Source organism: Ascaphus truei, chromosome 6, assembly GCF_040206685.1.
Source record: "Ascaphus truei isolate aAscTru1 chromosome 6, aAscTru1.hap1, whole genome shotgun sequence".
Lineage (NCBI taxonomy): Eukaryota > Metazoa > Chordata > Amphibia > Anura > Ascaphidae > Ascaphus > Ascaphus truei.
The window spans coordinates 134,276,181-134,292,143 of NC_134488.1; the positions used below are offsets into that span (position 1 = coordinate 134,276,181).

Sequence of the window (15,963 nt, forward strand, 5' to 3'; positions counted from 1 at the left end):
CAAAGATGTAAACAAAACAACAATGGACAAAGCTCACCCAATACACAAGTCTCTCCGTCAATATGCAAATGTTCAATCAGCCAGCTCTGTGCGTCTCTCTCTCTCTCTCTCCCAACAACACAGAGAATGATTAGCAGTACACGTTGCCTTTAAATATGGCGCGCAATCCAATACATGCTTGTTTCGCCTGATTCAGCAAGATTTGTGATTGGGCAACCTATCAGCACCCCGCCACGCACGCCGATACACCTGTGTGTGATCGGATAATCATCGTGAGAGTGGGCGGATTTGTTTTCGGGTTGATTTTGAATGTATTCGGCACTTACTGCATACGGAGAGGAAAAATCGCCATTAACATGACTAATCGGTAAACTTGCCGATTTCACTTAATCGACGCTTACTGCATGAGGCCCTATCATCTGCCTGTGACCCTGACAAGTCTTGCCTGCACCTCGCTGTTCTGGCCACCGAGGTCCTACTTGCTCCTGGAGTCTCCCTCTGACTGTAGGTGTGAAAAGCATTGGAGGATGTTTGTCTCCTTTTTTAAATGGCTCAAATATAATTATTTATTTATGCTGCTAAGACGAGCAGTCTGTGACAGTTATCCAGAATCAGCTTCAGGCTCCTGCTTATTTCTTATCATTTTATCATCTTAAACTTTGTGCCTTCATGATTGGTCACTTAAAAACCCTGTGTGCCATGATTTTGAACCCCAGAGATACCTCATTGGCTGATTCACAATCCCAAATTGGTATGATGATGCCTGGACACACACCCAACATTGATTGGCTGTTTTTATTAAAATCATCATCTCATCTGTACAGTTTGCAATCTGATACTGACCGATTAGTAGATTCTGTCAACTCATGCATTATATACAACAAAGGACAGTCTGTAACTATTCTAGGGGCCAAGCAACTTCAGCCAGGCTCATTATCAGACGAGCTTTGCACTATCACAAGCCTCATCTTGGAGATTCCAGAGAGATTCAGGGGCTCAAGAGTTAAAAAACAGAATATATATATATATATATATGTATATCCTTTTACAATTTTTTGTGGGGTATTCCCTTCCAACCCACAATAATGTCTTGATTGTAGAGGGGTGATGATGTCATATGCTAATTATATGGAGATAGAGTTATCCCTGATTCACTCTCCCTGAGAGCAGCACGCCCAGGTTAAATGTGTCACGCAAAGTGTTCTCCTTTGGAAGTAACAATATCAATCCCCTTTTTCCTATATATACATAAACACACAATTGGGAGAGGACACTCACTGTACAGCACATGTGTCCCTCTGCAGCCGGTGGGTGGTTGGAATCCATCGGTGTGCCGTCTGCTTATAAAGTGCAGAGAAGTAGATAGAGGGTTCCGTCGCACCACCTGAGCAATAAACAAGATCGAGAGGGTGACTCCAGAAATCTGAAAATTGTATTTGATCATAAAAATTAGGTGAAACTTACTGTACTGTTGGGGACCTTGACAAAGGGACCTTGACATAGCGCTTGCCGTGTGAAACATGTTGGCCCGTTTTACCTCATTTGTATGATGGAGATTAACTCCTTAGAATTCCTGGATTTAGAAAACTGGGTTCTTAGTGATTCAAGAATGTTCTATATGACCCCACAGGCATCGAGGCACAAAGCATCATGTGCCAGTCTACCCGTACGTTTACTGTAGGATTTCTTTATACCCGCTTTCACTTATTGTGACTGGCTGCATTGGTGACCCTTTTGTTATTCTGTTACATTTTTCTGTAAAACCTACAGTATTTTTTTTAAGTTAGGCGAATCAAGTAATTGTTTGACCAATTACCAACAATTAAATAAGTGCTATATTTGTGGCAAATGTGAATCTTGCTGAATAATTTGCTCATCTCTATAAATTACTTGATAATATCTATTTCTTGTTGCCAGTGAAGCCCTTTAATTACAATTATGGTTACCATGGGTTAATGATATTGGCATAATAAGAAATATGAAGATTTATAGTAGTTATTACAGTCACTACCTGTGTGCCAGGTGCCTCATCCAATTATTTTGTTGATTTTCTCAATCGTTACATCACTGCCACGTCAACAACATTTGTTTCAATTGTCTTATGTAATCCTCTGTAACATGGATATAAATATCAGGACCGGAGGTTGTGTTACTCCAACCAGACGCAGAAGGCACTAGAACACAAAGAACTTCTTCTATCAAAATGACGTCTTTCATTTGCACTCTCTCTATCTTCTTGGCTCTAATGAGTACAGGTGAATTGATTTATTCAGTTTCTTAATTTCCATGTAACAACAAATTTACAATGTAGCTAAATCAATGATGTGTTGTTGGTTTGTGCATTAGATATAATAGCATTTGATGAATAGTCATACACAATTGAGTGCTCAGAGTGTTACTGTATGTATCATGGTCTCCCATCTGTAAGTGAATAGCACTAAATTAAACAACGAAACATCCATTCAATTTCCATTTGCATGATAAATGTGGTGCTATATCTGGTCCCGTTTGGCAGGTGCAAGAGTATGATATGCAGCCTCCATCAATATCTGCGGTTGAGCCTCACTTCAAAGTTATCAGAAGTTAGATGTTACTAACTAATCCTTCCTACGACTCACTAACGTCACCACCAGTTCTTATCAATCCATCATAACAAACATTATGTGACAAATTGTGAACATTGTTATTCTTTGTTTTGGCCCAAGACCTAAAAGTACTCTGGCATGTGAGAAATGTATTTTGCATGTTCAATTATATCGGTACATAGAAACATTATCTATTATTTCTGTGTCAAAATGATTTGTAATTACATAGGGAGAGGGTGGCATGAAACCCACAAGTCTGTCAAATCAAGATCAGCACATGAGTAAGTACAGTGCACTATGTACTCTCACTTGTGGCCTCAGAGATGCTACTGTACTAACTGTGCTATTTTGCTCTTTCTCTATCTTTTCTTGCAGTTTATTGCATCAAATGTCAACAATGTTGGAGTCTCAAGTCTGATGAATGTTGTTCTTCAACAACATTTGTTGAATGTACAGGGTCTTGTATAACATATTCACAAACCTGTTCCGTCTGTAAGTAATATTTTTACAAAACCAAGTATTGTGATCAACAGTATGTGACTAAATGCAACAAACGTATTTCCCAAGGGGACAAAATTATTAAATAATGTACATTTATTGAGATCCTGTAGGTGCAAAGATGAATGGTGTACTTATGGTTTGGGGGATACTTGTGGGTGTTTAGGATTAAACAAACAATCCTTTACTGTTATTATTGAATTATAAATCCTCCTCAGGGGTTTAATGTGAAAAATATACAATTAATTGAGAATTTAAAAATTGAAACAATGATTAAGAATACATGTGTTCATAATCTATTTAACCAATGTGGGTTGTAGTGGAGAATATTAGGTAAATAAGTACATTGGGAAGCTTTCCCATTACTTACTTGTTATATGAGCAGAACTCTCTTTATTAGAGGATACTGTGACACAATTGATTTGGATTTGAAGAGAAGAAATGTTTTTCTTGCATAATAATTTCCTATCAAATACATTAATACTGGAATAATTGGGAAGCAAACTGTACAAATCAGAGGGGGTATATATGTCTTACATTGTGTATAAGACACTTAACAGAACACACGCCACATAGCAAGCTAATATCACTAGTATCATTTTATGTTTAATAAAAAATAAAAAATAAATATATATATATATATATATATATATATATATATATATATATATATATATATATATATATATATATATATATATATATAGGTTATGGTGGGTAAAAAAAGTGACAAAAACCCTCCACAGTAAAGCATAAAGCAACTGTAAATATTACTGCATGTTCATTTGCATGTCTTAGACAGGTCTGCAACCCTGTCTTTCCCCATTGTCACCCAGCATACAGCACTTCCACTGCAGCAAGGGATTCTGGGAAATGACATGCAAATGAGCACTCAGTGCCACCTTTTGTCTCAAGCTCGTATTACACAAGTCAATCCTCAAGCCAATGCATGCTGTTTTAAACACAGCTTTTAAACAGAGGCTGGGATGAGATGCAAAGCCATTAGACCTACTCACATACATGTTTCAACCTTGATGGGTATCATCAGTGTGAGGCTGGTCTTAATGGCTAGCAGGTTAGCCAACCTGCTAGCCATTAAGACCAGCCTCACACTGATGATACCCATCAAGGTTGAAACATGTATGTGAGTAGGTCTAATGGCTTTGCATCTCATCCCAGCCCCTGTTTAAAAGCTGTGTTTAAAACAGCATGCATTGGCTTGAGGATTGGCTTGTGTAATACGAGCTTGAGACAAAAGGTGGCACTGAGTGCTCATTTGCATGTCATTTCCCAGAATCCCTTGCTGCAGTGGAAGTGCTGTATGCTGGGTGACAATGGGGAAAGACAGGGTTGCAGACCTGTCTAAGACATGCAAATGAACATACAGTAATATTTACAGTTGCTTTATATATATATATATATATATATATATATATACATAGATACATAATACATTTATATATATATATATACATATGAAAGTGATAACATCTGTACATTTTATGTAATTTACTTACTCGCTGCTTATAAAACCCGACAACCTAGCACTTCTGATAAAGCTTTAAATACATTAACTAGGTTGCACATCGATGAAAAAACATCTCCTCCTTCTTAGGTACTGTTCTCACCTGCAGCAGGCCATTATAGCTACAACACCAATTGTATAGTGTAGTTGAAAGTAAAAACTTAAAAAAAAAAAATACTTTTCACCCATATATTTCAGCCGTTCTAAAATGTCCAGCTTGAAATCAAGACAGCTTTTCTCAATATATTTATTTCATACTCTGTATTAATGATCAACAGAGAGCATAAATAATAGTTATAAACAATACATAGAAATTATCGCTCTTTATAAATAATCAATAGGAACACAACCATTGTCTCTTAAATATGAAAACAGAAAACTTCGTACTAAATAAAATTGAACAATAAAATACTACAGTAGAGGCAACGTTTATTCTAACATTTGCCGTAAACTAGCCGGGTTACATTCTGGGTATGTGCTGGGTGTGTGCTGGGTATGTGCTGGGTGTGTGCTGGGTATGTGCTGGGTATGTGCTGGGTATGTGCTGGGTATGTGCTGGGCTAGTTTGAGGCACGTTTAAGGCATTTCTGCATTGAGTAACGACCCATCGGATTAACACAGCAGGGATCCCTGGCAGTCCAATTCAGTTTGAATGGGACTGCCAGGGACCCCCGCTGTTAATCTGATAGGCCATTAATCAATGCAGAAATGCTGGGGCTAGTTTCAGGAAAGTTTAAGGCATGTACCCAGCATGTACCTGGCTGTTTCCTGGGTTTTTTGGGGAATTGCCACTGGTTTTTGTTCGAATAAGAGTTGCCTCTACTGTATAATCACCCTAGGATTATAGCGTATTAAAGTGGAGCGGCTCAGTGGGTTAAGGGACTGCATGTTAAACTAACGACATTCATTTAAAAGCAGGGAGCCTGGTTCCAAATTCAGTGTCAGCTCCTTGTGACCTTGGGCAACTCATTCTTTCTCCATGGCCTCCAAAATTAGATTATATTCTACAGAGCAGCAGCTCATCAAAATATATATTATACTAACAACCCACATAGAAAAGGGAATTAATGCCCACTAATTCACTGATTCACTAGTTCAGCCACTGAGGGACAGTTGGCCATGGCCATTTAGCTGCAGCCATGTCATCCCTAATGTAGGGGTTACCGTTTTAGGATTAGGCTTACAGTTAGATTTTTTAGGGTAAGGGGTTAAATGGAAGATACCACAAAAGAGAATATAATGCTCACTATTTTGATTGAATTAAGGTTGAATATGGGGGTGCCTTAACGCCTAGTGTGGCGGTGGGTGCAGCTATGAGCTATAAGTAACAGTAACTAACAACAGCTGAAAGGTATAGACATATTAGTGTCAAGACCTAGCAACTAGATGCTCATTTACAGATGCACTCCTGGGCAGATAAAACTTAGCGTTTATTTAACATTCTTAAAATAAGTTCTCAACATGAAGTAAATAATAATAACAACATATAATGTACTAATGGCGGGAGAGAGTGGAATAATGGTAAGGGGCCAAGGTATGTAATACAGTATTCTTTGCCTAAATAGACCAGCAAAGGAAAAATACCTATAGTATGGGGCCTATATACAACAACACTTGTCTCTTCTATAGATACTTAGCTGTGCTTTGCTTCTATGGGTGTGCTGTGTGTCATGTGGTGCAGCATACCGATCAAACCAACCTGTATTGCATAAATAGCACAAAACAGATCCTAACTAGTGTATAGTTGGTAAATACAGATTAGATATTAATGATCACTGTTAGTGCAATACAATGACAGGTTGGTGGTATGTGGATTGATTCTGCACCCAATGACATTTGACAAACACAACAACCAAAATTGATTAGCAAAGCTATTTGTGGTCTAAAAACCAGGGAACAACTTTTCCCAGACACTCTGCCTGATGGGATGGTAACAAAGGTCATACAATTGTTGTGGTTGGGGGTAAGTCGTCCAAATATAATCAGTGCTGGGAATCTGTAATAAACTGTAGGGCAATTGCAATGGTAGAATAGTACAATTCAAAGCTATAGCTTGCTGCTATCTCGTGCACAGATGCTCATAGCAAAAAAACAATTGCTGCTTCCCAGCAGGCTGCCTAGGTTGTTTAATTGATTATAGTCTTAGACATAACAATGTATCAGTAAACTGCCTTCACCAAGGTAAATATGTGCAGACACTGCAGATGTCAGACAAGTCAATTACATATAGGCAGACAATTCGCAACAATGAGACACAGCATAGAGACAGACTGCCCTGTAAACCACTGAGTGTTTGAGACGCTGTTAACCCTGGACGCATTCACAATAAAATAAGTCCAATATCAGAGACCGCGATTACAGTGTTGCAATACTACCAGTTCTTCCTGATTCTCTCCCGCTGACGTCACCACGCTAACGCCCTACGCGTTTCCCTCCTCAACGGAGATTCATCAGGGGCGGGTGATAGACAGCTGATGTCGGTAGCGTCTTATATAGCATCAGCGGTTGTCGTGACAACCAGCGCGCCAATAAGGCAGTCGCGCGACGCTAATCCCTATCAGATAGTTACTGCATGTTGGAACAGCAGCAATTAAGTAGTACACACTAAAAAAACACAAACTTAATAAAGAATCTGGAAAAGAATCATTGCGGGTCATGGCTAAACAGTATGTGGGAACAAAGCTGATGGCTAAATGAGAAATAGAACAAATGAACGCCATGCATGTTAGTGGATCATTGATATGTGGCAGACTGTTAAGGGAATAATGCATATATAAACACACTTGATCTTAGACTGCAGAACGCACTCCATGCCATGATCAAAAGCTGTTGTTACTTGCTTGTCAATATACATATATAACCTATAATGGTTAATAATATATTCAGGGGTGTATATATACCAGAGATGTACAAATGGTCAGATGAATGGACTATAAGTGAAACCCTGGAAGGTTTAGGACAAGAGGATAAGGATATTAGATTTTAGGTTTTTAGCTAAGAGTTTAGAGGTTACCTTACTTGCAGCAGCCAAATGTCCTGGCGGTGAAGGGGTGCAGCAGCCAAATGTCCTGGCGGTGAAGGGGCCGCGGCAAATTGTCCTAGACACAAGAAGTTTGCACTAGTGTACATGATCAGATAAACAGAAGAGGGAGAAGCTAGGAAAATGCATGAGAAAGGTTATTAAACTTATTGAATTAAGGAGTCCTGATCCAACAGAGCAAAAACAGCCAATCTTGTATCTACTGGGCCAGCCATGCAAGTATTTCCGCCCTGTTTTTGCATTTTCGTCAACATTATGAAGGTCGCAGAATACCGGTTATTTGCAAGGGTTTGGACATGTGAGATGGGACTTAAGAATATGGCAACATGCATACAGTACCTGTGCAAAAGGTCAATAGGACTTTGATACTTTGGTACATATAGTATTGTTAAATTCTTTCCCCCAGCATTGTTCCACTTTTTCCTTGATATACACTATAAACCCAATAGTTTGGGGTCTTTATCCTTTTACCATTTAATTAATGCTACTTTTCTATTCCCCCTGTGTTTTATTTCTAACCAAGTCGCACACATGTGAGAGACAATGTGTATTGTAATTGTGAGATCTTAACATGCAATGAGAATTGTGTATGCCCAGATATTGTTACTTAATACCTGTGTATGCGCTTTGTTCCATGAATGTGTTCATAAAGAAAGAGAGGGAGCCTTCCTATTAAATGAATATCCCCTTCCCCTTATATAACACTGACACTAGTTACAGTAAAATGTCAAGATTTTCTCATTTCAATATAAATTTGCCTACAGTATCATACTAGTATCAAGAACAAATCAAACAGTTTTCCTAAATAACACTTTTCACACAGTTTGGACTTTAATAAATATATCATATTTAAAAATATGGCGAGATGACATTTACCCCTCAAATAATCCATTCATGCCCTTGATTGAAAAGGGCGATAGACTCTTCCATCTGTTATTTCTTTTGCTCACAATCTCTTCTTTAATTCTCTCTAGATTCTTTTGGGGCCTTATTCTATGTTGTCTGACATGATCGTTTGTGCTAATTTCCACAAAGAATCCACCTTTTCAGTGGAAAATAACCTGAACGAACATTTTGGGCACTACAGAATGACCCCCCATGTCACAACCACTAAATTCCCAATCGCATACAGTATATACACTCCGACACTCTGTTACTTTCCTCCGTGTCTTGAAGATAATTTTGTTAACGTGACGGTTTTCTTCCTGTGTGTTTATCCCAGATGGGGAAGTCCGCCACACAATCAGAAAAGGTTGTGAAACTGATCAGAAACTCTGTAATACAACTTTCAGTATCAAAACGGACGATGGGGTTAATGACAGGGTCCCAACTCAGTGCTGTGAGTCAGACTTCTGCAATAAGGATCATACTTTTCAAAGTAAGTATAAATAGGTTTATGAACTTATACAGATCATGAAACTTAAAATTATCCTGGTAATATTTTCAAAATTTAAACAATATTTTGTTGCAGGGGAAATGTTTGAAAAGGGCAGATACACCTTTCCCTGATGAAACACAAATACACAACAGCAATGAACAGATTGCAGCGTTAGAGGGCAGAAAAAGCCCCTCACCCCGTTATTACACTAACTGATGAGTAATATCTCTATACAATATCATCTAGTAACGTTGCATCTTGTCCAATATACAGATGTAGCAATCGTTATTACTCCAGCTAACGCACCACGCTGCAGTAACGCTGCCATGTTATTTAACAGAAGATTTCTCGCAGTTTTATTGAAAGTAATGGGAACGCATGCTGTATCTCCATGTTATTTCTTACATTATGTCCGAGTACTTCAAGCACTAACAGTAGTAATAATGCCTGCTATACATGTACACTCTTCGGCTAAAGTTTGTATAACATCATGATTGATCTTCTTTTTTTTTTTTAGCCTTTTCCTACTAAAGGATTGAGAGAGTTTGTAAAACTGTTGAACCAGCCAATTGGGCAGTTTTCTGTCTGAATTCCCAAATAAAAGTCAATGGGAAATTTGGGCTGAAAGGGGCCAGATCGGCTACATCGGAGGATATAGCAGAAGACCCATAGTCTTCTGGATATTATGGTCCCATTTCATTAAACTTGGCTAGAACCGATTTAAACTAATTCAAATGAAAATGACTTCACAGCATATTACATGGGGCAGTGCCGTGTTTGCACTTTGTGAAGTTACACAATGCACCTCTTGTTTTGACAAAGTGCAGTGTTTTCCTGATTGGTGTAAAAAAGTGACCTCACACTGTCTCTGTATAAAGATAATGGGGTAAGATTTACAAAGAGACTAGTTATTACAGAGCGGTACGCTCTAATTCAATAAGCTAAAAAGTTAATGTGAGACGCATGACACATGATTACATACGGCATGGCTCTTACATAAAGGGCGGACACACTATTTTACATGTTACTTTACTCCTCCCATATCTCTTTTTGCTCTACGTAACCCCAGCTAAAGTCATATATTCCACAAAATGTATTGTTATATTCTATTGCAAAACTTTGATCCAGATCCACAAAGCTCTGTAATGTACTTAGTGTAACTTGATGTTACCTAACTTAACATCACATTTAAGACTACCAGACAATGGTGTATATTCAAAGAACAGAAACATTGTGTTTAATGAATGATTCTACTATAAAGAACATAGCGTTAACTGGAACAGATATTAAGGGTAATAACATGCTCCCTGGACACTACCTCAACTGTTGCTCTTCTTCTTCCAACTGACAGTAACTGCCCCACGTGCGATTCTTCATGCCAAACTGTGTCTTCCCCCAGTCCCTAAGGCTCCTGGGACTTGTAGTCCCTTGTGGAGCCTTTTCTAAGATGGCCACCGCATGGTCTATGTCCTCTGCATGCGCACCGCCTTCCATTGTGCATGCGCAACACCAAAATGACTGCCGCAACTCATCGGCTCTCTGTGCATGCGCGAGACTCCAACAGCGCATGCGCGAACAACCACCATGGTGGCGCCTTGCTCCAACGAACCGCCGCGGAGCTACGCTGAGCTCCGCGGCTCTGATCGGTGCAGCCGTCCTGCACCTGGCACGGAGGTAAAAGGGGACATGCTACAGTAGCATTACATATCCTGCAAGGTTAACATGTGAACTTAATGTTACATCAGTTACCGTAGTTTAATCATAATCTTAGCGTTACTCACATCCAGAACATGAAATAGGCTTGTGTTTGGATGGGTGTACAGTGTCACAGTTAAATTAGCATAGTGTTTGTTTCGGGCATTATATCTATTTCTCAACTTAAGCTAAAGACCTATATCAGGGTCTGTATGGGAGCAATGCTAGGTCACACTTAATATCATGTTGTTGTAAGATAAGAAGCAGTTTTATGCTACAATAACGTGATATTAAGCCTGTGCTAATGAGATGTAGTTGGATGTTGTTTTTGCAATATAATTAGCTTTGATGATACCCTGTTAACTCAGGAACACAACATCCATTTCTGTTTCAGGAGCTCGGATTTAACAAAGCTTTGTGGATCTAGGTCATAATATCTTCTCCTACTAAGGGAAAAGCCAGCGTGCATCTGTATATTTGTCTCTTCCAAGTACTGTAATGCACAAAGTAATGTGCATCTCTATTTGAACAAATGAATACATGTATGTACTTACTATATGCCGAGATTCCATGGGGCCTACTGTATATACCAAGACCATATTTTCAGTTGTGTTACGCATCAACATTTTTGTTCTATAAATGATTACAGATGTGCCTCGTAACTATAACGTTCCTTATAGGACCTCACATTTGTGATACATAGTTTCATTGTTTGGAATTCTTTTTCACAGATTTTGTCAAGTTAAACGCACACACGCACACGCACACACACGCACAGGCACACACACGCTCACGCATTTTGAGATTGGCATTTGCAACACTTAGTAAATAGACCCCCATTGTTCCACAGATAACAGGGGCCATTAACAGGGGCCATTAACACAGCAGTCTGCCCTAATTACCCTTTTTGTTTGTATTTTCCCCAAAGACCTTTCCAACATTATTTGTTAAATCTGATGCTCCCTTCAGGAGATATACTGTAAGCGTTTCAAATAATACATTTCCAGGAGGTTAAAATGAAGCTTTCCCCAGAGCCCAGTGCAATGTAAAAGTTACCATGGCAGCCGTGGAAGCATACGAGTTTAACTCATATCATGTTAGCATCTCAGCCACTGTGCATGTTCTGCCCTTTTTATTAAAACTATATATATATATATATATATTAAGAGAATAGCCATACTGAGGGTCTAAGATACTAACATGATATCAGTTCATATCGGCTTCAGGGAGTATGTTGGAAAAAATGCATCTGGGATACTCTATGGAAAATCAGCTCAAGTTACAGTGTATATTTTAGTGATACAATTTAGATACATATGGTGATTGAGAAGCCCAAGTATGCAGTACATTGTATCTTGTTATTCCTATTCTAACTGTGTTGGATTTGTTTTTAGTGTTATAGAGCTTAAGATGTATTAGCAGCTGTGAATTTATGGTTTTTTAAAATATTTTTTATAATTCCTTCTAGTTCCTACAGATGATGTGTCTGCCATTCCGCCATTGCAATGTCCATCCTGTTATAATAACGACAGTACAGTGGCATGTGTGTCCAATAAGAAAGTGACCTGTTCTGAAGGTCAAGGACAATGTCTGAACTATGTGGGAAAGGTACAGCTGGCAGGTAAGGATTCCACAGTCACTGACTCCTCCAAAGACTGTAAATGTTCCGCAGCAAAGTAAAGATGCTCACTGGCTCACTGTATTTTGGTTTTGCCACTGGAAGGAATATGTGATCTCAGATATATACTGTATTATGTGTATCTAATAAATGTGGTATTCATTTAAAAAGTATATATATGGGGCTGGGGGTTGGGCGGGTGGCACTGCAGCTCAGGTTTAGATTTTTAGAATATATATTGTAGAAAAAACACAAATTACCAACGTTTCGGACCCACAAACGGGACCATCCTGTGCATTTTCTACCATATATTTTCTACAAATCTAAACCTGAGTGCTCTCTGCTGATTCCCGTGCGAACGGTATCGTATGTTTATCTACTCTCTCTCTCTCTATCTATCTATCTATCTATCTATCTATCTATCTATCTATCAGAATGAATGAGTACTTCAGTATCACATAGAACAACAAAGTATATCCGGCGCTTAGAATAATAAATCCATACAACACCGAAGGTGAACTCTGACCAAATATAAGTCCAGTTATATGTCCAGTCCTTAATGTCCTATCAGTGTCTGGGTAGATCTTGAATCAGTATTAGGTGCTACGTTTTTTATTTGGACTAACATTTTATGTCATAGCACAAGCTTTCGAGAGTTCTCCTCTCTTCCTCAGTTCAGGAATACTGATTAACTAAGGAAGCAATGCCTCTCGAAAGCTTGTCCTATGACATCAATTGTTAGTCCAGATAAAAAAGGTATCACCTAATACTGAAGTACTCATTTATTCTGCACTATCACAACTGGACTAATACGGCTATTTTCGATATATATATATATATATATATATATATATATATATATATATATATATATATATATATATATATATATATATATATATCACACACACACAGTAGAGTCTCGTTTATTTGAAATAAACGGGGCCAATACCATGTCGGATAACCGAAAATGATGGATAATATGAAAAGTTTTATCCGTTCCCACCTCCCCTCTCCACCCCCCATTATGATCACTTACCAGGTTTACCAGCGGCGGCAGAAGATGAGGACTCAAGGCCATGGGAGTGGAGCAGTACAGGAAGAAGACAGTTGGTGTAGGTGAAGAGGACCATGTCAGCAGGAGTTGACAGTGGGCAGCAGCAGCAGGAGAAGACCATGTGATCGGAGCAGGAGCAGAGCAGCACAGGAGAATGGCCGGGGAGGAACATGGCGTAACACCGGCAGACACCAGATGGCAGCTGCAGGTCAAGTTCCCGTGTTACAGCGTGTTCCTCCCTGGCCGTTCTCCTGTTCTGCTTTGCTCCTGCTCTGATCACAAGGTCTTCTCCTGCCAACACTCTGCTGTCTCAACTTCTTTCCTCTGCTGACATGGCCCTCTTCTCCCATCGCCAGCTTGCTTCCTCCTGTGCCACTCCACTCCCGTGGTTTTCAGTCCTACTCTTCTGCCGCCACCGTTAAGCATAGTAAGTGAGAAGAAGGGGGATGCACAAATGTCAGATTAAACAGAGTGTCGGTTAACCGAAAGTCGGGTAACCGTGACTCTACTGTATATGTTACTAATTGTGGATGAACAGCACCCTCTCTCCAAAATACGTTCCTGGGCTTCAGAGTGTGTGTACAAATTTTATATAAGGAAGTATATTATATAAGGAGTCTTTATAAAGGTAAATATTATAATGATTCAGTATAAATATTAATACCATTTCCTGGGGTCATTAATAATTGTAAAACAAATAAATAAATACTGCACTAATATAAAAAATAATGATATATATATATATATATATATATATATATATATATATATATATATATATATATATAACAAAACAAAAATTAAGGAGCGCCTATTATTACAACCTGCCTAACTGTGAGCAAGTTAGCTACTGTGTTGAGACAACCTATGGGGTGGCCAGAGGGGGTATTAATTATAAAATGGATCCTATGTTATAGGGGTAACACATGTTAAGTAAATTTAACTTTAATGAAAACTACTATAAAAAATGTAAAAAAAAAAATATAAAAATATATATTAAAAAATACATAAAAATTATTGAAAAAACACCAAAACCTTAAAAAACATAGAGTCCAGTTCCAATAAAGTGCATCCAGGTAATGGCAGCCCATTTAAAAGGGATCACAACTCCCTTGTAGATACCTATGAAAGAAAAAGAGAAAAAAACCAGGCGCACACCTAGTGCATTAAAGTAAAACAAACAATTTATGGAACATTAAAAAAGACAAATGCCCACTCACAAGTCAAACGGTAAAATAAAGCAGTTATGAGATTGGCTCTCATATGCCAGCAGTAGCGTCCGGATCAGCAATGGAGACCTGTCCTACACGTGTGGCTCAGTCTCCTTCACCGGAAGTGACGTCCTCCCGGTCGTGTGCCCCGCAATAGGAAATCCCTCCGGGAACCACAGGAACCACAGCCTGTGCCCTAGCTTGCTTGCGTCTGGCTGCTGCACTACCAGGAGTGGTAAGGATGTGTCCGCTTTTCTTGTCTGGCTCGCCGCTCTCACACTGCAATCCAAGTAGTCCGCGATAGCTGCATTCAGTGGGAAAGTGCCTCCTCCGTCTTAGCCACGCCCAACGCGTTTCGTCATCAAAGATGACTTCTTCAGGGGATGCCCATTGGCTGTGACCCCACAGTACTTATAGCAAGGTCAATTTGCATACATAATTAGGAAAACAATTAAATCGTTAGTTACATGATTTGATTCACTCCATAGGTCTAAAGTTACCTTATTGCCTTAATTCTTATGGAATGATTATAAAGACACCACTACTTTTGCAAAAGATGAAACATAGCTCATTTGTATATGTATATAATTTACTTAAATGGTTTATCACAAACTAAGGAATGAATTTAGGATAGAATTAGGATAGAATTCAAATTGATAGTTGTAATAGGACTTAGATAACAATTGTGATGGCTAGATAGAATGTTTAGACATATAGTTTGTAACTTAAATGAATTAATTGATGATAAATTACCACACAATTTGATTACTATTTATTTCTAAATTTAAATCTAGTTACTCAAATTCTCAAGAGTTGGAGAAGGATAGTGACAGTGAGTATTAAAATACCTAGTTTTCCCAACATATCATTTAACATGGCAAACAATAATTATTCCATTGCAGGGTAAATCCAACCTCAGTGAAAATCACATCCATACCTGTAATTGAATTATCAATGCAAAAATAGATAACTATTTGAATCAGAGGTACAGCAAAAGTTGTTACTTACCAAGGACAGAAGAAATATCAAAATGATATGTAGAATTTTGGGTGTATAATTATATGTATTGTAACTAATATGTTACCTTATGTAAGTGTAAATGTATAATAACTATAATAATAATAGTGTATAATAAGTATAAATGTGAAATAACCGTGTTGAATATGCGGAAGTTAAATATATGTATGTGAATGTGACTATTAAAAAAGTGTATGAATAATATCTATGAATTCTTGTTATTTGTGTATGTATGTAAATTAAATATTGTTTATGTGTGTGAACTAGTAAAATAATAAAGTGAAACAGCAAGACCAGTTTCTGGACCTGAATAGACATATCAAAAATGTGATGTAATAT

The 15,963-nt window shown here is 38.3% G+C and overlaps 1 protein-coding gene across 2 annotated transcripts in view; it reads left to right on the forward strand.

The window, feature by feature from the left end:
* Positions 1-15,963, forward strand: part of LOC142497941 (ly6/PLAUR domain-containing protein 8-like) — a 414,350-nt gene that overhangs the window by 149,976 nt on the left and 248,411 nt on the right. The window contains exon 1 of one of the 2 annotated variants that reach the window (XM_075606410.1): positions 2,136-2,255. The exons of the other annotated variant lie outside the window; for it this stretch is intronic. Coding sequence (XP_075462525.1) covers positions 2,204-2,255 — 52 coding nt within the window. The 5' untranslated portion in view covers positions 2,136-2,203. Of the gene's footprint in view, positions 1-2,135; positions 2,256-15,963 lie in introns of those variants that run through there. 2 annotated transcript variants of the gene reach the window in all.